Genomic DNA, 22,714 nt, shown 5'->3' with positions numbered 1-22,714 from the left:
TTCACACTTGGGTCAAACTCTGGGGACCACAGCCCAGGCTGCTATAACGGACTGCATTTCAAGACTGAACAAAAAGAATGATATCCATCTGCATGTGCAAGACAGGTGCAGCCGAGGGAGGGGCAGCTCCCCAAGTGTCTCCAGCATCACAATGTCCAGAACCAGTCACACACGCAGCAACCTGGACTGGACACCTGGACAAGACGGAATCAGTGCAGGACTTCAAAGAGACATCCACAGAGCAAAAAGGAAGTCAGAGAAGGAGCCAGGCAGGAAACCACCGCTAAATAGACCAGATGTGGCAGGGATCTGACCCAGGACCAGGGCGCCAGAAATGGCAAAGGATTTGTTTGTTGATTTTAAAGGAAAAGGTGACGGGATTTGGTGACAAACTGGATACAGGGAATAAGGAGAAAAAGGATCCAACAGAGTGGCCGGTGTTTTGACATAGCGGGTAAAGCCACCGCCTGCAGTGCTGGCATTCCAGATGGGCGCCGGTTCGAGTCCTGACGGCTCCACTTCCCATCCAGCTCTCTGCTGTGGCCTGGGAAAGCAGTGGAAGATGGCCCAAGTGCTTGAGCTCCTGCACCCGCATGGGAGACCTGGAAGAAGCTCCTGGCTCCTGGCTTCAGATCGGCGCAGCTCCGGCCGTGGCGGCCAATTGGGGAGTGAACCAGTGGAAGGAGGACCTCTCTCTATCTCTCTCTCTGCCTCTCCTCTCTCTGTGTAACTCTGACTTTCAAATAAGTAAATAAATAAATTAAAAAAAAAAAGAAAGAAAGAATCCAACAGAACCCATCCAAGTTTTGGGTGATCACGGGGCAGACAGGTTCAAGAAGGTTTTGGTTAGCTTACCACATTGTTTAAATTCAGGCCACTGGAATTTGGGTCCCGCCCGATGGCCCAGAGCAGGCAGTCAACATTTGGAATTGTGGTGAAGGTGGGTTTCCTACCAGGAGCCGCAGTGACCATGCAGACTTCCAAGCCCGATGAAGTCTGTTTAACTTCCTTAACCTGTTGGTAAATAAACTGTTGTAAACGTGTGTTGGGTAAGGAGTAGACACAGGAAAACTGAACTTAAAACACTGAAAAATCCCCACTGAATCCTGTATGTTGAAATAGACATTCACACTTTGGCCCATATTTGGCTGACCCTAGGTTCCTGCTTCCCGGGTTGCCCGAAATCTTCTGTCCTGCCGATGGCCAGCAGTGTCAGCTCACGTCACCATCATAACGCTTCCGCTTAAAAACAAAGTATTTTCAGAGTGCCTGGGTCTGAGTCCTGGCTCTCCTTCCAACTCCAGCTTCCTGCCAATACAAACCCTAGATGGCAGTGCTGATGGCTCTAATATTTGGGCCCCTGCCACCCAGCTGTAAGACTTAGATTAAGTTCTAGGTCCCAGGCTTCAGCCTGGCCCCACCCTGGCTATTGTAGGCATTTGGAGAGTGAACCAGTAAATAGATCTGTCGGTCTTTCTCTATCTCCTTCCAAATTCAGAAAAAATAATAAAAAATAAAAGTTAAAATTAAAAAAAAAAACAAAGTGTTTTTAAAGGGTACTTCTTAAAAGCGGCAATAAAAGTTTATGTTATCAATGTAAGCACAGTAGCAGCATCAGCAGGAAACTTTTCCAAACTGCAGGCACTGCTTCTCCCTGGACATTCCAGGCGGAAGTGAGGTGGAGTGGGGGCAGGGTGAGGAGCGCGGCGTGCAGCGTGCAGACGGTGCAGTTCAGTGAAGGTCGCACGGTGATTCTGACGTAACCCCCACCACCACTCTAGTGCTCTGCACTCTGACTCCCAGTGCATGCTCGCATTTCTAATTTCACATGAACAAAGTTGTAGGGAGAAAGATATCATTTCTGGAGGCTAATTTTTATGAAATTCCAGTCATTCCCTGAGGAGTCAGGTACTCTGAAATTCTTTCCACCCACAACACTCAACAGGGCGTGCCTTCAGAATAGATTCTGGGGGCCGGTGCTGTGGCGTAGCGGGTAACAGCCATGGCCTGCAGTGCAGGCATCCCATATGGGCACCGGTTCAAGTCCCTGATGCTCCACTTCCGATCCAGCTCTCTGCTATGGCCTGGGAAAGCAATGGAAGATGGTCCAAGTCCTTGGGCCCCTGCACCCACGTGGGAGACCCAAAAGAAGCTCCTGGCTCCTGGATCAGCTCAGCTCTGGCCGATGTGGCCATTTGGGGAGTGAACCAGTGGATAAAGACTCTCTCTGCCTCTCTGTAACTCTGCCTTTCAAATACATAAATAAATCTCTTAAAAAAAAAAAAAATAGACTCTGGAGTGCACATTCAGCCTAGTGGTAAGAATGCCAGAATCCCACATTGGCGTGCATAGTTCAAGTCCCAGCTCCGGCTCCTGACTCCAGCTTCCTGCTAATGCAGATCCCAAGGGGTAGTGGCGATGGCGTAAGTGGTTGGGTCCCTGCCACCCATGCTGGAGACATGGATCATGTTCCTCCTGGCTTTGGCCTGGCTCAGTCCCGGCCACTGCAGGCATTTGAAGAGTGCACTAGCAGATGGAAGCTCTCTCGATTCAATTTAAAATGAAAAAGTAAAAACCGATTTGAGAGTCTATATTTCCTTAAAATAAATTTAAAAAGTGAACAATAAGGTCATGCAACAAGGCATCTGAGCACAGAACTCAAAGTTTTCGTTCTAAACTCACTGCCAGGTTTCTAATCTTTTACCCCTTGGTTTCATTTCCACATTAATGTGAAATACAGCTTCGTAAGAGAGAGTGGAAATACAGAAGTGGGAGGCACTGCCTGGGGTAGGTAAGACTCTATGCTTCCAAAACTATGGGGTGAGGCCAATCGGGGATGACTGGGGGCCAGAGCAGCCCCGGGTGCAGGGCAGACCAGGGGCTGGGAGCGGTGCAGTGTGGCATGGACCGGGGGCCGGGAGCGGCGAAGATCAGGGACTGGAAGCCCCAGGTGTGGCGCACATACCTGGGAGTACTTCAGCACCTCTATGCCCGCGTTCTCCAGCTCCTCCGTGCAGTTGGAACTGATCAGTGAGTCAAAGTTTCTAAGCACCTGTGCACAAACAAAGGCAGCAAGAGGTCGATGGCAGGAAAGGAAGGAGCGTTGATTAAAGACTCGCCACACTGGGGCCGGCGCTGTAGCACAGTGGGTTAAAGCCCCAGCCTGCAGCACCAGCATTCCCATATGGGTGCCAGTTCAAGTCTTAGGCTGCTCCACTTGCAATGCAGCTCCCTGCTAATGCACCTGGGAAAGCAGTGAGAGATGGCCCATGTACTTGGGCCCCTGCACCCACGTGGGAGACTTGGAAGAAGCTCCCAGCTCCTAGCTCAGCTCTGGCCATTGCAGCCATTTGGGGAGTGTAAACCAGCAGATGGAAGACCTCTCTCTCTCTCTCTCTCTCTCTCTCTCTCTCTACCTCTGTAACTCTTTCAAATTAATAAAACGTTTAAAAAAATAAAAGACTCACCACATATTTGGGAGGGACATGCCAGGATGGAATCACCTGCCCTCCTACCTCCTCCTCTAGGGTTTATTATTGGGAGTAGAGTTTTGAGAAATCCCCTATTCACATTTGACTTCACCAACTCCTGTTTCAGGGTCAAGGGACAGTCACCTCCCCCTTGGGCCTCCACTGTCATCTCTTCACGCACCTCTTCTCCCAAGCTCGCTTCTCTTTTCTGTAACTCTACGTGAAAAGCCAGCTTCCCACTTTTAGGACCCAAGGGCCAGCTTCGTAAGGGAAGGTGCCATAGCAACATCTCTTTATGGACCCAGAAATAACAGCTTGGCCTCGAAGTCTTGGACAGCCCACATGGAACACACCCTCTCCTCCACCCCCCGACAGAATGAAAGTGGGAGGTGGGAGGTTGTGCGTTATTTACTGAGTGGACAGAGAGAGGGAGGGTGAGTCTGACGCACCCCTTCCAACTGTAGGAATTGGCCACTCTGTGGACACAAGACTGCGACTGCCTTACTTTAAGTTCGGGCAGGCTAGCCTGCTGCCTTTCGCTTCCTTCCCATTTGCTGGAGATATTCCAGCAATGCAAAGTTGGATTTTTCTACGAAGAAACTCTATTCAGAATGTAAATGTCCCGGGCATCAATGACAAGACAAGTTTCAAAGCCCAGGAGAAAGTTCCTGGGAGTGCACACCGACTAGGACAGTCAGCATCTCTCATCTCCCTTTGTCCACTCAAGTAAGAATTAAGAGCCATTGGGGCCGGTGCTGTGGCATAGCGGGTAAAGCCCCAGCCTGCATATGGGCACCGGTTCGAGTCCCGGTTGCTCCACTTCCGATCCAGCTCTCTGCTGTGGCCTAGGAAAGCAGTAGAAGATGGCCCAAGTGCTTGGGCCCCTGCACCCACATGGGAAACCTGGAGGAATTGTGGCCAATTGAAGAGTGAACCAGCAGATGGAAGACCCCTCTCTCTGCCTCTGCCTCTCTGTAACTCTACCTTTCAAATAAATAAATCTTAAAAAAAAAAAAAAAAGAATTAAGAGCTACAGCATTTGAGTGGGCAGAGGTCTGATAAACCCTGTCCCTGCAGCGGGCATTAAATGACCTGCTCAGGTCACAGGCTCCTTGGAGACAGGCAGCAGCAGGCCCAGATCCACAGGCCAGCACGCTCGGTACTGCTCCACACACGATTCTGAGAGCCCTGGTATGGTGCCTGTGAGGCCTGATCAACCACACACAGCAGGGAACTTCAAAAAGTTGGTGCAAATGGAATTCAAGGTAAGCCTGGGGGCCAGTGTTTAGTGTAGCAGTCGAGACACCAAATCCCGTATCAGAGTGCCCGGGTTCAAGTCCTAGCTCTGCTCATGCAGCTTTCTGCTAGTGTGCACCCTGGGAGGCAGCAGGTGATGGCTCACGTCCTTGGGTCCCTGTCACCTACATGGGAGACCTGGATGGAGCACCTGACTCTTGGCTCTGGCGTGGCCTACCCTGCCACTGTGGGCATTTGGGGAGCGGTAAGGATGCTGCTCGGGACAACCACATCACATGCTGGAGTTCCTAGGACAGAGCCCTGGCTCCACTTTCGATTCCAGCTTCCTGCCAGTGTGCGTCCTGGGTGGCTGCAGATGAAGGCTCAAGTAATCAGGTTCCTCTTACCCACATGGGAGGACCTGGACTGAGTTTCTGGTTCCCAGATTCAGCCTGGCCCAGCCCCAGCTGCTGTGGGCATTTGGGAGGGAACCAGCAGATGGAAGTTCCCTCTTGTTTTTCTCTCTCTCTGCCTCTCAAATAAAAAATAAATAAATAAAAAACCTTAAAAAGATAAAATAAAATTCAACTGGTTGACCTCTAAAATTCCTTTTAACGCAAAGAACTGGTGAAATGTTTTGATTGAGTGTTAACAATCCAATACTACCTGATCACGTGGCACTGAGTTTTATCATTAAGAAATTAACCCGACAGTCTGCTTAACATTTGGATGTAGGCCTGCATGGCTCCTTCCTTATTAGTGTGGCTGATAAACCATCTATGAAAACACCAGCCAGTTTGACCACCTCAAAACCGTCATCATTCAGCAGCTGGGAGGGGAGGCAGGGCCTCATCCAAAGAACTCAGATGCAGCCCTGTGTAGCCCTGGCCTCCGACTGCTCTGCACCTGGGCATGCGATGATAACGTAAGAGATCACCACTCAGAAATTAACTTCAAGGAAAGAGAAGGGAAAAGGACAGAGCTTACCTTATCATGCCGTATCATCAGCGACGTCTTAGAACCCAGGGCCGAGAAGATCCCCGCTATCTCCACAGCGATGTAGCCTGCTCCAACGACGACACTCCGCCTGGAGAAGCGCACAGATCCATATTCTTACGTAAGCCCAGCTTGGAATCTCAGACGTAACCGAAGTCGCAGACAATGCAGATACCCCCCTTCAGCCCTTTGCTCCCTCACGGTAGCTTTTTCTTTTTCTAAAGATTTATTTATTTATTTGAAAGTCAGAGTTACACAGAGAAAGAAGAGGCAAAGAGAGAGAGAGAGAGAGAGGTCTTCCATCGCTGGTTCACTCCTGAGCCTATCTGGAGCCAGGAGCTTCTTCCAGGTCTCCCATGTGGGTGCTGGGGCCCAAAGACTTGCGCCATTCTCCACTGCCTTCCCAGGCCACAGCAGAGAGCTGGATCGGAAGTGGAGCAGCTGGGACTTGAACCGGCACCCATATGAGACCCATATGAGACACTGGCACTTTATCCGCTACACCACAACGCCAGCCCCTGTTTAATAAATGATTTAAGCCCCAAAGTTTAATAAATGATTTAAGATCTCTAATGGGCAGAAATCTATAAGGAACATCCTCTGAGGGCGAGTCTAGGCTGTGTTACGTCGGCTAAACATGAAGACCCAGGACCCCGTTTCTGGACGCAAGCCCACACGTGTCACCTCAATCAACCCTACAACCACGCAATCCCAAGGGATGGGAGGCTGTCGTGCCCTGACAGCAAGCCTAGAAACACTGCGTGCTTTGTGTGAACGTCACAGAGGACCCTGGCTCTGTCTTCATGGGACAACTCCACCGGTGGTGTGGCTGTGCGAGGCCGCCCTTCCCCCATGTGCCTCCAGGGGTGCAGCGAGCACACATCACGAGTCAGCAGCCCTGAAGGCCTCTGCTCAAGCCCAGGATGAGGACCTCACACTGGACGGGGAGCAGCAGAGTTGAGCGAGGCACAGGCCAGCTCCAGGCCACGGGGTCCTCTTCCTGTCCCTAGGGGTGGGGTCCTCTCTTTGCACAGCGGAGGGGAGGACCCTCCAGCCTGGAAAGCCTGCAACCGCAGCACCTTCCATCAGAGAATCCACCGTCCTCATTCTCTTTTCCCTCCTCGAATCCCAACCCCACACAGCGAGGGAGCAGGCACTTCTGCAATACTGACGGGGCCTTTGTTAGCCTCTGCACCTGCTGCTCTGAGAACCAAGGCGCTTTTGGGCTTCGCCTCTCCGTTCTTCTAAACTGCCCCAGGACTGGATTTTGGTTCAAAAAACTTTGCAGTGGCCTCTGAGCCAAAGCCTGCAAGATCTGAGGGCTACAGGGGGATGACATGCCCGAGGCCGGAAGAGAAGAGAAGAGCTGGGAGAAGTGAATTCAGGAAGGGCTTTCGTAGAGGGTTTGCGTGGAGGGGGAACAACCTCAGGGGGCTGCGGCAGGAGGGACCGGGCAGGTCACGTCGGCTCACCTGGGCAGCTCTTCCAACTCGAAAAACCCATCGCTGGTTATTCCGAGACTGGCGCCTGTGTAGAGAAACACAAACAGATCACACAAGCCCGCTCTTTCTCCCGTAAAACGCTCACTCCCTCAGCCAACACGCACTCTGTTTGGATGAGCTTTGTCGAAGTCTCCATGTGGGAGGCTGCCAGCCGCATCCAACCGGAGTCACAGTCTTTTTTTTTTTTTTCTTTCCAGAAACAGGAGCAGTGAGGGCTAAGTCACTCTCACAAGTCTCTGAAGAATGAGGCACTTTGCTTCCGTAGACACTGTGTGCTGGCTCCGCCGAGCCCCTTCCACGCCGAGAAGGAACCCCTAGATACAGCCTGGGCCCTGCCCTCTCTGTTTTTTCCCCTAAGGCTTTTGCCTCTTTGTGGAAGACGGCCGGATCCAGAGCTCAAGTCTGACCTTCTCCCCCGCCAAGTTCCAGGGCTGTGTCTCTAACTGTTGTACCGTGCAACTGTACTTTGTCTCAAACGCGGGGCAGCCTGTGCATCCCGTATCTGAAATGGCTGGGACCAGAAGTGGCTTGAATTTTTTTCTGGATTTTGGAATATCTGCATATGAGATATTTTAAGGATGATACCTAAGCCTAAATATGCAATTCATTTATATTTTGTATATACTTTATATACATAGTCTGAAGATAATTTTATACAATTTTTTAGAAAATTACTTAAGGGCTGGCATTGTGATATAGCCAGTTAAACTGCTGTCTGAGACAATGGTATCCAATATAGGCACCAGTTCAAGTCCTGGCTGCTCCACTTCTGATCCAGTTCCCTGCGAATGTGCCTGGGAAAGCAATGGAAGATGGCCCAAGTGCTTGGGCCCCTGCACCCCTGTGGGAGACCCGGAGGAAGCTCCTGGCCCCTAACTTCAGCCTGGCCTAACTCTGGCCATTGTGACCATTTGGGGAGTGAACCAGCACATAGAGGATCTCTTTCTGTCTCTCTCTGCTCTTTCTGTGTCTCTGCCTTTCAAATAAATCAATCCAAAACAACAAAAACCACAGGAAATTACTGGGGACAGAGGGGGACAGCACAGAGCAAGCACCCATTCTCTGGTTCACTTCCCAAATGCCAACAATGGGTGAGGCCACTAAGAGCTTAATTCAGGTCTCCCATGTGGGTGGCAGGGACCCCATCACTTGAGCCATCACCCCTGCCCCTTAGAGTTCGAACCAGCAGGAAGCTGCAGTTAGGCACCAAACCCACGCACTCTGACACGGGATGCAGCATCTCAACTCCCAGCAAAACACCTGCCCTGTGGAATACACACTTGGCAGAGAGGCTAAGAAGCCACGTGGGATGCCAGGGTTACTTATCAGAGTGTCGAGGTTCAAATTCTGGCTCCCAATCCAGCTTCCTGCTACTGTGCACCCTGGGAGGCAGCAGGTAATTCTTCAGGTAGCTGGGTCCCTGCTGCCCACGTGGGAGACCCAGCTGGAGTTGCTGGCTCCCACTTTCGGCCTGGCCCAGCCATGGCTGTTGCAGCCATTTAGAGTGAATCAGTGGATGGAAGATCTCTCTCTCTCTCCCTCTATTACTCTTTCAAATGAATAAATCTAATAAATACACAGATCCCATGTGTCTTGGCATCAGTGATGAGTCTTCCTTCTGTGTTTAGTGCCCAGCATTACAGCAGGGGCTCAGCGGCTGCTGCAGAACTGAACTGAGATGCGTCCATCACATTTCTGTGCAAATCTGAACTCAGAACCATCTCATGACCGCATGCACAGACAACCGTGGCAGCTTTCCAACAGGGCTCCAACTTCCGTGTTCTTCCCTTTGCAGTCGCTGTCAAACTAGGTCCTAAAATTATCCCTTAGATCTTGTCACTACTCTATTTATAAACCAAGACTTCCTTGGCACAGTTGCCCTGAGTTTAGAGATTCTTTGGTCTCCACAATTGGGCCCTGACACAGGACCAGTCTCGGGTCAAAGTATCTGCCTCAAGAACGTCAGAGCTAGGAAGCCAGCTGGACTGACCGGAGGTCCTTCCAGGACAGCTTTAAGGCCTGCTGGCTCCCACGTCCTGCTCTCCTCCACACACCATGCTCTGAGCCCTTTCAAGGAAAATCTTTCTGATTCAAACCAGCACCCAGCCATTCGTCCACCTCTGAGACTCCCAACTCTGTGAAATGATGCTATAGGACATTTAGAAATTTTCCATTTGTCTTAAAAATAATTGTATATGAGGCTGGTGCTGTGGCGTAGCAGGTAAAGCTGCCACCTGCAGTGCCAGCATCCCATATGGGCACCAGTTCAAGTCCCTGCTGCTCCTCTTCCGATCCAGTTATCTGCTGTGGCCTGGAAAAGCAATGGAAGATGGCCCAAGTCCTTGGGCCCCTGCGCCCATGTGGGAGACCCAGAATAAGCTCCTGGCTTTGGATCAGCCCAGCTCCGGGGAGTGAACCAGCAGATGGAAGACCTTTCTCTGTGTATGTGTGTGTGTAACTCTGCCTTTCAAATAAATAAATAAATCTTTTTTTTAAAAAATGTGTATGTTAAAAATTTCAAGAGGTGGGGGCTAGCGCTGTGGCACAGTGGGTTAACGCCCTGGCCTGAAGCGCCAGCATCCCGTATAGGCGCCAGTTCTAGTCCTGGCTGCTCCTCTTCTGATCCAGCTCTCTGCTGTGGCATGGAAAAGCAGTAGAAGATGGCCCAAGTCCTTGGGCCCCTGCATCCACGTGGGAGACCCAGAAGAAGCTCCTGGCTGCTGGCTTTGGATCAGCATAGCTCTGGCCATTGAGGCTAATTGGGGAGTGAACCAGCAGATGGAAGACCTCTCTCTCTCTACCCCTCTCTCTCTCTTTTTTTTTAGACAGGCAGACAGTGAGAGAGAGACAGAGAGAAAGGTCTTCCTTTGCCGTTGGTTCACCCTTCAATGGCCGCTGCGGCCACTGCACTGCGACCGGCGCACCGCGCTGATCCGAAGGCAGGAGCCAGGTGCTTCTGCTGGTCTCCCATGCAGGTGCAGGGCCCAAGTACTTGGGCCATCCTCCACTGCCTTCCCGGGCCATAGCAGAGAGCTGGCCTGGAAGAGGGGCAATTGGGACAGAATCCGGCGCCTCGACCAGGACTAGAACCCGGTGTGCTGGTGCCACAGGTGGAGGATTAGCCTATTGAGCCACAGCACCAGCCTGTACCCCTCTCTCTCAATTCACTCTCTGCTTCTCCTCTCTCTGTGTAACTATTTCAAATAAATAAATAAATAAATCTTTAAAAAAATTTCAACAGGTGCAATGGAGTATATAGTAAAACATATGGTGAAGCAAGTAAGCAGGTCTCCTCTCACCCCTCACCAAGGTTCTCCTTACAGAGTTTTGCGTATTCTTCCAGAAATATTCTAGTGTGTAGCACGGTCTTCCTGCCTTTTTCTTACTGAGATGCTTATCTCCAACCTTCCGCACTAAATTTTCTAAGTGAAATATAAAAATTGTACATATTAACCCTCAACTAAAATTGAAGTGACTTGAGAATGGAGACTTTGGGTCTTCTACAGTAGGCCTGTGGCTCAAGACTCCTTTCTAAAGCTGGTAAAAATCCATGGATGCTGATTCTCTCTCCAGAGAAGGAAACGCCCGCGACGTTTCCCATATGAATTCAGGTTGGTCCGGGGTCTTCAGAAGTCAACCCGCGGAATACAAAGGATGCATAAGCTATGTTCACCACCCTCAGAGCCCTTATCTTCTAGCTGGGGAGAAAAACACGGATGGGTGTTTCCTCTGAGAGAATAAGGTCACAGGTTCATGATTCACCCCCAGGGCTTAGCCCGTGCATGGATTGAAAAACGCAAAGGCAGGCATGATCATGTCTGAGACTCTTTGCTGCTTTAATCTTTCATCATTTTCTATATAAAAAAAATTGCACAGAAGGAAGCCTTACTAGCCCAGCTAATGAAGCTACATACTTACCAAATTTCTTTTCCTTAAACAAGCAATAAACATAGTCTGATTCTTTCAAAAAACCATCCACCTGTGAACTGAAGCCAGAAACAATCTCTACCAGGCTGAGGACCTCAACTGCTTTTTCTCCCCAGTACCCGCACTACGTCTGAGCCTGGGGCTGGTGGGAACATCATCACCCCATCACCAGCCAGCACTGGCCACCCACAGTGAGGCTCCACGGAGTCCTTCTGCCGTGGCCTTTCTCACGAGGGCGAAGCGGAGCAGCCAGATGTCATCGCGTGGTTGACAGCAACAGTGAACTTCCTGACTGCTGTGGACAAGCATTGTGCTGCCTTTGGGGGACTCACCAGGGATCTGGCTCTCGTGAGGACGTGAAGGCACACCCCCGGTGGCAATCAGGATGTGAGGAGCAGTGTATTTGTTTCCATTGACCTCTACCGTGGGTTCTGGGTCACTGGTGAATGCTGCGTAGCCATGGATGATGTCTATATGGGACTGGAGAAGGAACCAGGACAGCATTAGTCTGCTCTTAAAGACACCTGCAGCAACTCAGCACACATTTCTCCAGCGGCGATTAAAAAAAATGTTTTTATTTATTTGAAAAGCAGAGAGACAGAGAGGGAAAGACACAGAAAGAGATCTTCCATCCTCCGGTCCATCCCCAAGTGGCTGCAATGGCCAAGGCTGGGTCAGACAGAAGCCAGGAGCCTAGAACACTATGCAGGTCTCCCACAGCGATGGCGTGGACAAGTACTGGGACCATCCTTGGCTGCCTTCCCCCGTGCATCAGCAGGGAGCTGGATCAGAAGCAGAACAGCCAATGCGCTAACCCCCTGTGCCACAATGCCGGTCCTCAACACCTCTACTGAAGATTCTGACTCCTGATTGGTAGGTTCTGCGGTCTGAGTTCCTGCAGAACTCTACCGGTAACTGATACTCAGCTTGGGGTTACTATAAGATGCTGGATGTACATGGTGAGAGATCAAGGTGCTACTTTGAGACAAAAGTGAGACCAAAAATATATACGCCAGTCACTTGGACAAAGAAAAAAAGATGACATTATTGACACAGAGCTGAGGGAAGGAGTCTTCCACACCTGCAGTGACAGCAGCTTGGAGGAGGGGCCCAAGGCTGAGACAGACACGACAGCCAGCCGTGTACATGGAAGACCTGGAGTGCCCAGATCCTGGCTTGGGACCCTGGGGACCATTACAGACATATAGGAAGTGAAGCAGCAGATGGAAACAAGCTGTCTGCCTCTCAAATAAATAAATAGGGGCTGGCATCATGGCGTAGCAGGTTAATCACTGTCTGAAACACAGGAATCTCATAGGAGTGCTGGTTCGAGTCCCGGCTTCTCCACTTCTGATCCAGCTCCCTGCTAATGTGCCTGGGAAAGAAGTAGAGACCACCTGAGTTCTTGGGCCCCTGCCACCCATATGGGAGACTCAGATGGAGTTAAAGACTCCTGGCTTTGGCCTGGTAAAGCCTTGGCCATTGTGGCCGTTTGGGGAGCTAACCAGCGGATGGAGGATCTCTCTCTCTCTGTCCCTTTCCCTCTCTGTCTCTGTAACTCTGCCATTCAAATAAATCTCTGGAAAAATACTTTTTTAAAAAAATTGTTTTATTTATTTGAAAGACAGAGTTACAGAGAGAGGTAGAGACACAGAGAGATAGAAAGAGGTCTTCCCTCTGCTCTTTAACTTCCCAAATGGCCTCAACAGCTGGAGCTGAGCCAGTCGGAAGCCAGGAGCTTCTTCTGGGTCTCCCAAGTAGGTACAGGGACCCAAGGGCTTGGCCCATCCTCTGCTGCTTTCCCAGGCACATTAGCGGGGAGCTGGATCAGAAATGGAGCAACCGGGACTCGAACCAGCACACATATGGGATGCTGGTGCTACAGGCCGGGGCTTTAACCTGCTGCACCACAGCACTGGCCCTAAAAAGTTTTTTTTTAACTAAAAACATTGAGGCAAAAGAGAGATACTCCGGCTGAGGGAGGAAGATGCCTGGCTCGTGTTCTCATAATCACAACAGGAAGAGTATCACAGGATCACATGACGTTGAATTCTGATAGATGGAGACCTCAGCTTGGGAGCCTGCTGGCAGGTGCCTGCCAGCCCAAACACACGCACTGGCATGCCAACACAGACAGCGTACCAGGATAATGGAACCACGTGAGCAGGACTGTGGGATGGAATGTTTGAACATCTCAGAACATGCTTGATTCTAAATTGAGTTCTCTCTCCTTCCCAACCACCCCTTGGGCCTGTTCCTGCAGGTGCCCGGCTTAATCCAGCTGAGTCAGGATCCATGCCGCAAGCCTCTGGAACAACCTTGCTTCAGGAGGTCACGGTTTCCCGTGCGCTGCTACATGAAAGGAGGTGTGTGCAGAGTGCTGACGGGACAGAAGATAGAAGGGGAAAATGATGGAATTTTTATTTTTAGTTCTCAGAACAGCAGGTACAAAAGTTCCCTTTCAGGACCGGAGCTGTGGCATAGTAGGTTAAAAGCTGGCATGCCAAATGGGTGCCGGTTCAAGTCCTGGCTGCTCCACTTATCATCTAGTTCCCTGCTAATGGCAGTAGAGGCAGTAGAAGATTGCCCAAGTCTTTGGGCCCTTGCATCCACGGTGGAGGCCTGGAAGAAGCTCCTGGCCCAGCTGCAGCTGTTGCAGCCACCTGGGAATGAACCAGTGGATAGAAGACCTCTCTGGGGCTGGTGCTGTAGCGTAGCAGGTAAAGCCATCACCTGCAGTGCCGGCGGGTCGCAGCTGCTCCACTTCTAATCCAGCTCTCTGCTGTGGCCTGAGAGAGCAGTACAAGACAGCCCAAGTCCATGGGCCCCTGCACCCACATGGGAGACCTGAAAGAAGCTCCTGGCTCCTGGCTTCAGATCATTGTGGCCAACTAGGAAGTGAACCAGCAGATGGAAGACCTCTCTCCATCTGCCTCACCTTCTCTCTATGTAATTTTGCCTTTCAAATAGGTAAGTAAATCTTGAAAACAAAGGAGGTTCCCTTCCTATGCCGAGCTTCTCCATCAGCTCTGAGTGCCTCCCCCTCGTGAGGACAGAGTAAGTTCTATCGCATGCCAAGATGTGCATTTCAGCATGCTGATTCCTGAGGCTGATGTTGGTGCTGCAGCCGGTTAAGCTGCTGCCTGCAATGCTGGCATCTCCTGTGGGTACTGGTTTTTGTCCTGGTTGCTCCACTTCCAATCCAGCTCCCTGCTAATGTGCCTGGAAAGCAGTGGAGGATGGCTCCAGTGCTTCAGCCCTGCACCCATGTGGGAGACCCAGATGGAGTCCTAGGCTATTGGCTTTGGCCTGGCTGAACACTGGCCATTGCAGTCATTTGGGGAACCGACCAGTGGATGGATGATTTCTCTCTCTCTCTCCAACTCTGCCTTTCAAATAAATCTTTTGGGGGGAAAAAAAAAAAAAAGCCGATCCTGAGTAATTTTCTTTTACAAAAGTATTTTAGCTGGCAACTCCATTAAGAAAAAAATTGATGTATACTGAGTGGTATCTCTCTCTTTTTAAGATTAAAAAAAAAAAAACAGATTTATTTATTTGAAAGGCAGAGTTACACAGAGGCAGAAAGAGAGAGAGAGAGAGAGAGGTCTTCCATCTGCTGGTTCACTCCCCAGATGGCTGCAATGGCCAGCACTGGGCCAGGCTGAGGCCAGGAGCTTCATCCAGGTCTCAATGTGTGGGGGCAAAGGCCAAGCACTTGGGCTAACTTGCAGTGCTCTCCCAGGCACATTACAGGAAGCAGGATCAGAAGGGGAGCGACTGGGACTCAAATCAGCGCCCATATCGGATGCCAGTGTCCCAGGTGGCGGCTTTACCTGCTACGCTGCAGCGCCAGCCCCAACTGGGTGGTATGTCTTATGGGCTGTGTGGAAGCCTTAAACCCTCTTATCCTCAGTACATGCAGCATTATAGACCCCTAAAGTTTTCCTCCTAAATAGAGGTTTAGAATCAGAAAACAGCCTCCCAACACCAATCCAATGAATGGTGAGAATCAAGATACAAGTATATGGGGCCAGTGCTGTGGGGTTTAGCGGGTTAAGCCACTGTTTGCAGTGCTAGCATCCCATATGGCACCAATTTGAGTCCTGGCTACTCCACTTCCAATCCAGCTCCCTGCTATGTGCCTGGGGATTAGTGAAAGACAGCCTGAGTGCTTGGGCCCCTGCACCCGCGTGGGAGATCTGAGGGAAGTTCTTGGCTCCTGGCTTTGGCCTGGCCCAGCTCCGGCCTTTGTGGCAATGTGGAGAGTGAACTCGTGGATGGAAGATTTCTATCTCTCTCTGTCTCTGTCTCTCTCTCTCTCTGTGTTTCTCCTTAACTCTGACTTTCAAATAAAATAAATAAATCTTAAAAAAAGATTTATTTATTTTATTTGAAAGTCAGAATTACAGAGAGAGAGAGAGAGAAGTCTTCCATCCGCTGGTTCACTTCCCACATGGTTGCAATGGTCGGAGCTACGCTAATCAGAAGCCAGTAGCTTCTTCCTGGTCTCCCACATGGGTGCAGGGGCCCAAGGACTTGGGTCATCTTCTACTGTTTTCCTAGGTCATAGCAGAGAGCTGGATTGGAAGTGGAGCAGCCAAGACTCAAACCAGCGCTGTTCTTGGCTGGATTTCATTCACAGCAACAACCTTCCGTATCATGATTTGCTCTCCCTGAACAGATCCGGTCACCAAGCATGAGGCTGTTCTGAGCAATGAATGCTGAGCCAGGAACTCAATCTGGGTCTCCCATGTGAGCAGCAGGAACGCCATTACGTGAGCCCTCGTCACTGCCTCCCGGGGTGCCCCTTAGCAGGAAGCCAGAATCAGGTGGCAAGGCTGGGGATCAAACCAGGCACTCCAAGGTGGGGCGTGGGTGTCTTAACTGTTGGGCCAAACGTTCTCTCCCAGGGCTCCTGACTTTAAACAGCAAACTGGCACTCTGGTGCATAGTCCAGTTTTCAGTGTTTGACGCCAGAAGCAGCAGCTGTCAGGTAAGACCTGGCCTGTGGACTTTGATGCACACGGCTTACTCTGCAGAAAACGAGACTGGCCTATGACAGCAGAGGTTTCTGCATAATCATTAACCATGATCAAAACAACAGAAAGCAACAAGAGGTATATCCAAAGGCTACAGTTTTGGGGTTGTGTATTCCAGCAGTCAACGGCATCTTCTCAAAGTTCAAATGCCAGCACCCACATACCTTGGTCAGGTTGTTCTGATAGATGGTATTCAGGCGACTCACGTAGGCGTCTCGCTTTTCCTTTATAACACTGCAAGGAAACTGGAGTCAGGACCCAGAAACAGTTTTCCTCTTTCAGTTAGTAACGAGGGCATCTGATCCTGAACACCGCTGAGCTGAGCATCACAGACCACCCGTGGGAATGGAGAAAGCCAAGGGCCTGTCTCCGAAGACCATCATCCTGTCCCTGGTATCCACCTGCCATTCCACATGCTGCAAACCCTTAGTGCACTCCGGGGAGAGCTCTCGGATGATAGCCATGGCACGTAAAACTCCTTCGGCACAGGAAACAGGAGAGCTGCTTTGGCATAGTGCTTAGTACACAGTGCCTACTCAACAATTACTGGTGGAATAAATGAAGGAATTTTCTATAATATTTTGAAAAACTGAGAGCTTCAAAAAGCTTATGGCAGCTCCCTAAAAAGTTAAATGCACAGCTGTCTGTCATGTGAAGCAATCCCAACGCGAGGTGCAGACCCAGAACCGGAAGAGGCACCCATGTACACAGATGTTCAAAGCAGCACTATTCACAACAATTTAAGAGGTGGGAGGCACCCAGGTAAACAGATAACATTTTAAACACTAACACACCTCCTCCTCTCTCCCAGAAAAGCGTACGGCTTACTCAGTTACCAAAGAAGAAGATTTACATTTGCATGAACACTTACCGCCAGTTGAATTTACCCTCACAGCTCTGAAAGCCATAGTCAACGTGATCATGCATGAACTCGGAGTGCATGGCCGTGTTCCACATCACCTGCAGGAAAAGCAGCCAGAACAGCGGCGCGTGACCCCGGGCGAAGACAGACACCACTGATCACATACAACTGCGGACTACAAGACGGACCTTGAATGGAAAGCCCAAACCAAACACATTCACAGACGGCCAGAAACACGACCAAGCAGACGTTACAACCGGGCTTCCGAAATGCTGCGGGAAGTGACTCCTACCATCGCGTCATCTCATTCTTTAAGTTTTAGATTTCTTGAAGCTCAGGAAACGGAATTGCACTGGCCACTTTACAGCAAGGTTTCTTAGAAGGAAACTATTAGATGAAGTTGGATCAAAAACGTTAACAGAATACACTCCTACTGCGTGTTTGGTCACTACGAACAGCCTTTCTAAGGATGCATGTAATTAATCATGTGGAACTCAGAGAGTTGATGCTTCTCTTGTGGAACACAGCCCACCCCCCGCCCCCATGCCTGCTGCGCCAACCGATCAGGACAACTGCACTCAAATCACCATCTAGAACTCCCAATGGCCAACCGCTGCTTTAGTTTGTCAAACAAGCTTTAGACTCTGTTTTGGACAAGGCTTAGATGGCTTCTCTGTCCTTTTCCCTCTTTATGCCTAGGTGTATAAATTGATGGCTCTTATTGGATTTTAATTTATTCAAGATGAAACTCACGTACCATACAATCAACCACTTCACTTGCTAAATTCTCTACCATAATGCATATGAAAGATTCATCAGTACCACAGACTGTCACATGAACAGACACATCACCCTGGTTTACTTATTCCTAATTCATATCACGTGTGACACACACCCTGTGGAGGGGGTGCCTCTAACATGAACTTCCCGGGGTTTTTAAGCTCGGACTCAATTCGGGTGGAAGGGGCCACGCAGGCCCATCCTCTGGTTCCTTCACTCCAGTCTGCAGCCAGGGGTGTGACTCTGGGCTTCAGGCTACTCTACACAAGAGGCAGTTACCAACTGGTCCTCAGCAATGCAAAAGTACTTTGGAGCCAGCAGAGCCCCAGGATAACGTAGGATAAATGTCTGCACGTGTGACCAGAAGGCGTAGGTGAAATGTAACACAAGGGGACTGCAAGGAGTTCGTGGAAAAATTCTGAAATCTATGCAGAGCACTTTCACAATACATGTTTTCCTTCTACATATGGGAACAAAAATATCACAAACTCAAGTTTCAGCCCAGTCTTTTCCCTGTGGTGTTTTTAAAAATGAGGCAGTACCAACCAACATTGAATTCACCAGCATTATTGGTTTAAACAACATAAATCTACCTTATAACTAATTTATGTCATATATTCATTACTGCACGATCCCAAGTAAAACAGATTCCAAAAACTAGGACTAAAAGGAAAGCAGATAACTGAAGAAAAACTTCCCAATGAAAAAGTTTCCTAAAACAGGAAAAAAAAATATCTACCTATAACAGGAAATAGATTTCAGAAAATTTTTTTCTTTTTTTAAAAAAATTTTAGTTATTTATTTGAGAGGTAGAGTTACAGACAGTGAGAGGGAGAAACAGAGAGAAAGGTCTTCCATCCATTGGTTCACTCCCCAATGGCCACAACGGCCGGAGCTGCACCGATCCAAGGCCAAGAGCCAGGTGCTTCCTCCTGGTCTCCCACATGGGTACAGGAGCCCAAGGACTTGGGCCATCCTCCACTGCTTTCCCAGGCCACAGCAGAGAGCTGGATCGGAAGAGGAGCAGCCGGGACTAGAACTGGCGCCCATATGGGAAGCCGGCGCTGCAGGTGGAGGATTAACCTTCTGCGCCATGGCACCGGCCCCCAGAAAACCTTTCTGAAATTAGATGTAGCTCACTGCTGAGCTTGCCAATATAAAATGTCATCTCAGTAGCAAAAGGCTGTGAACTTGGGATCACACATTTGAAAATACATTCACATGGGACATAAAATGATTTGCAACTGTAAGCAAGAGGTAGCATTAGAAATGAGAGCTGACAGGGCCGGCACTGTGACTTAGTGGATAAAATCGCCGCCTGCAGCAGGAGCATCCCATCCAGGCACCGGTTCAACTCCCAGCTGCTCCATTTCTGACTCAGCTCTCTGCTATGGCCTGGGAAAGCAGTAGAAGATGCCCTGAGTCCTTGGGCCCCTGCCCCCACATGGGAGATCCGGAAGAAGCTCCTGGCTCCTGGCCTCAGATCGGCACAGCTCCAGCCATTGTGGCCATCTGGGGTGTGAACCAGTAGATGGAAGACTTCTCTCTCTCTGTGTAACTCTGCCTTTCAAATAAATAAGAAAAAAGAAAGCAAGAAATGAGAGCTACTGTTCTCCCTCTTTGTCAAGGGTACAGAAGGAGTTCATTCAATGTGGCACTCATCACTGACATTAGGACCAACAAAATCACTAACGGGGTAAGGAGAATCCATGAAACCACAGGACCTGGGGGGAATACTTAAGAAGAGCCCATTCAATAACTTGGTTTCTGGCTGGGTCTCACTGTTGTGATATAAACGACCAATCTCAGTTAAGTGCAGACTAACTTCACTCTCCACACTAGCGCATGGACGGGCCATTCTGACATACGATTCACTGTGGTGTCAGGTCACCCCAGAAACTGCACTTGCTGGAACAGCAAAGATGGGGACTACTTCCACCAAAGTACCAGACACTATGCCTAGAAATGCCATTCAAGCAACCTGAGAAACACGGCTGTAGCACGCCCACAAGGCACCTAAAGCCACACGACACGCGGCACTAAAATGAGCGATTTCTAGGGGAATACGCCTCTGTGTTTCAAACCAAAAACTACCACCAACAAAATAAAACAAGGAACCCACCACAGTCCTGACACTTCCTTCCAGCAAAGATAGTTCTAACAGTTCCAGTGTCCTTGGGAAAACTCAGAACTCCACCGGAGCAGGTGAAGGAGCAGAGAGCAGCACACACATATGCACACACACACACACACGCAGGTGAAAGAGCAGAGAGCAGCACACACACACACACGCAGGTGAAGGAGCAGAGAGCAGCACACACACGCACACACACGCAGGTGAAGGAGCAGAGAGCAGCACACACACACACACACGCAGGTGAAGGAGCAGAGAGCAGCACACACATGCACACACGCAGGTGAAGGAGCAGAGAGCAGCACACACATGCACACACACACGCAGGTGAAAGAGCAGATAGCAGCACACACACACACGCAGGTGAAGGAGCAGAGAGCAGCACACACACACACACGCAGGTGAAGGAGCAGATAGCAGCACACACGCGCACACACACACACGCAGGTGAAGGAGCAGAGAGCAACACACACACACACACGCACACACCCACACATGCATGCAGGTGAGGAAGCAGGTAGCATCACACACGCACACACACACACGCACTCCCACACACTCACACCCCCCCCACACCCACACGCAGGTGAAGAAGCAGAGGGCAGCACACACACACACGCACACACACACGCACACACCCACACGCAGGTGAAGGAGCAGATAGCACACACACGCACACACATGCACATGCACACACACACGCAGGTGAAGGAGCAGATAGCAGCACACACACACACATGCACATGCATGCAGGTGAGGAAGCAGGTAGCATCACACACGCACACACACACACGCACCCCCCCACACTCACACCCCCCCACCCACACGCAGGTGAAGGAGCAGAGGGCAGCACACACACACACAGGTAAAGAAGCAGACAGCATCACACTCACACCCCCCGCACACATACACACACACCCCACACACACACGTACACACACACACACTACAGCTGCAAAGTCACCCAAGCTGCCCACCTTTAACCAGAGCCACCGGAGGGAAGAACATCCACCCACTGCATCATGCACTTGCTGGGCCTGGGCTAGAAACTTTACTTGCTGCTGGCCCTGCCTGAGTGGATGGATGGTGCTCCTCTCTCCCGCCAGGAATGGGCATTCTGTGGTCTCTGCTCCTGCTAGGCCATCGGCAGCTTCAGACCACCGCGTCTCCATTCCTGGTTTACCTCCACACAGTGCCTACCAGGAGAACTCACTGCATAGTGAACGTGCAGGGTGAATTTCTTTGGCACGTGGGATGCAGTTAACGCCCAGGAGCTAATATCACTGTGCTTATCGCCCCAGCTACCCCGCCTTCCCCTTCTTCCTGGCTGAAAATGTCATTCACTCATGTATCCAGTCTCTCCTGCCGGAACAGCTCAATCCAAGCCAGGAGGATCTAAAGCCATCTGCGGCCACTGCAGGATGAGACCATCCTACCTGGAGCTCCTGGGGCCATCAGCGGCCATGTGGTGGGTTTACTGTTAATTATACACCAGAGATGGCAGAACAGAGAGCAGGACAAGGCCAGGGCCCTTTCAGACATCATTGGGAGCTACGTCATTCTCAGGAACTGCCTGTCTTCAAGCTTCTTAGCAGGTGACATTAAAAACCACAAAGAAAACCAACCCTATTGCGTAAGCCACTATTAGATGGATTCTCAGCTATTTTGTGCAGAACAAATTTTAACTAATACATTTGTAAACATTCTTATTCTGAACGGTTTACCAAATAAGAAAAAGGAATGTGGAAGGAAAGAAAAATAAAAATTCTACCTTTTTGGGTACACATCCGACATTCACCTGGGGGAGAAAAACAGAAAAAAAAAATACGTTAAGAATGTTACACTCAAATCACCAAGCAAACTTGCAGGAAATAAACCTGCTGCACCAAGAAAGGAGATTTTCTTTACTTCTTTATTTTATTTGACAAGTAGAGTTACCGACAGTGAGAGAGAGAGAGAGATGGAAAGGTCTTCCTTCCGTTGGTTCACCCCCCAAATGTCCACCACGGTCGGCGCTGCGCCGATCCGAAGCCAGGAGCCAGGTGCTTCTTCCTGGTCTCCCATGTGGGTGCAGGGGACCAAGCACCTGGGCCACAGCAGAGCTGGACTGGAAGAGGAGCAACCGGGACTAGAACCCGGCACCCACATGGGATGCCGGCGCCGCAGGCAGAGGATTAGCCAAGTGAGCCACGGCGCTGGCCCCAGAGATTTTCTTAAGTTCTAAGTCACCCAGTTACTTCTATTACAGGTTGCAAAAAATCAGAACGCTATTTTCCTTACGTGATGAGGTAGAGAAAGGCGATCAGATCTTTTAAGCTGCGAGCTCATCAAGGATTTCTGTGAAATTTACTAGGGAGCATGTGAGTGAAATACCTGAGAAACCCCCTTTGACACAACTACTGGAAACCTACATCATGCTACAGGGCCAAAGCGGTGGGAGTCATCCATGCTACGAAGTCTCACGCAGTCCCGAGACAGGTCACAAACATGACTCTCAGCCTTTTCAGTCAGTATACACAGAAAACATGGGTTGTTGTAAGATTTTATCAAATATTATCAATTAAAAACTCACTAGATACTTAGGAAAATAACTCTTCACAATGGTAAAGTTAGAGAGAAATGCTACCCAAGGGCCCTTACAAATTTAATAAGTTACAACGCACCCCTTACTCAAGCAGTTTTTTGTACATCTGTTGATATTGACCCCTTCCTAAAATTTCTTTTAAAAAGAGCTGCTTTACAGGGCCAGCATTGTGGCGCAGTGGGCT

At 50.0% G+C, this 22,714-nt stretch overlaps 1 protein-coding gene across 2 annotated transcripts in view; it reads right to left on the bottom strand.

Annotated features, from left to right (window-relative positions):
* Positions 1-22,714, bottom strand: part of GSR (glutathione-disulfide reductase) — a 45,445-nt gene that overhangs the window by 8,485 nt on the left and 14,246 nt on the right. For both annotated transcript variants that reach the window (XM_062213443.1, XM_062213444.1), the window contains exons 2-9: positions 21,718-21,744; positions 17,042-17,130; positions 16,335-16,404; positions 11,464-11,611; positions 7,175-7,229; positions 5,694-5,793; positions 2,966-3,052; positions 856-1,014 (exon numbers count right to left, since the gene is read on the bottom strand). In XM_062213443.1, coding sequence (XP_062069427.1) covers positions 856-1,014; positions 2,966-3,052; positions 5,694-5,793; positions 7,175-7,229; positions 11,464-11,611; positions 16,335-16,404; positions 17,042-17,130; positions 21,718-21,744 — 735 coding nt within the window. The remainder of the gene's footprint in view (positions 1-855; positions 1,015-2,965; positions 3,053-5,693; positions 5,794-7,174; positions 7,230-11,463; positions 11,612-16,334; positions 16,405-17,041; positions 17,131-21,717; positions 21,745-22,714) is intronic.

Source organism: Lepus europaeus, chromosome 16 (genome assembly GCF_033115175.1).
Source record: "Lepus europaeus isolate LE1 chromosome 16, mLepTim1.pri, whole genome shotgun sequence".
NCBI lineage: Eukaryota > Metazoa > Chordata > Mammalia > Lagomorpha > Leporidae > Lepus > Lepus europaeus.
The sequence above is the reverse complement of the archived record's forward strand: the minus strand, read 5'-3'. Positions and strand labels throughout refer to the sequence as shown.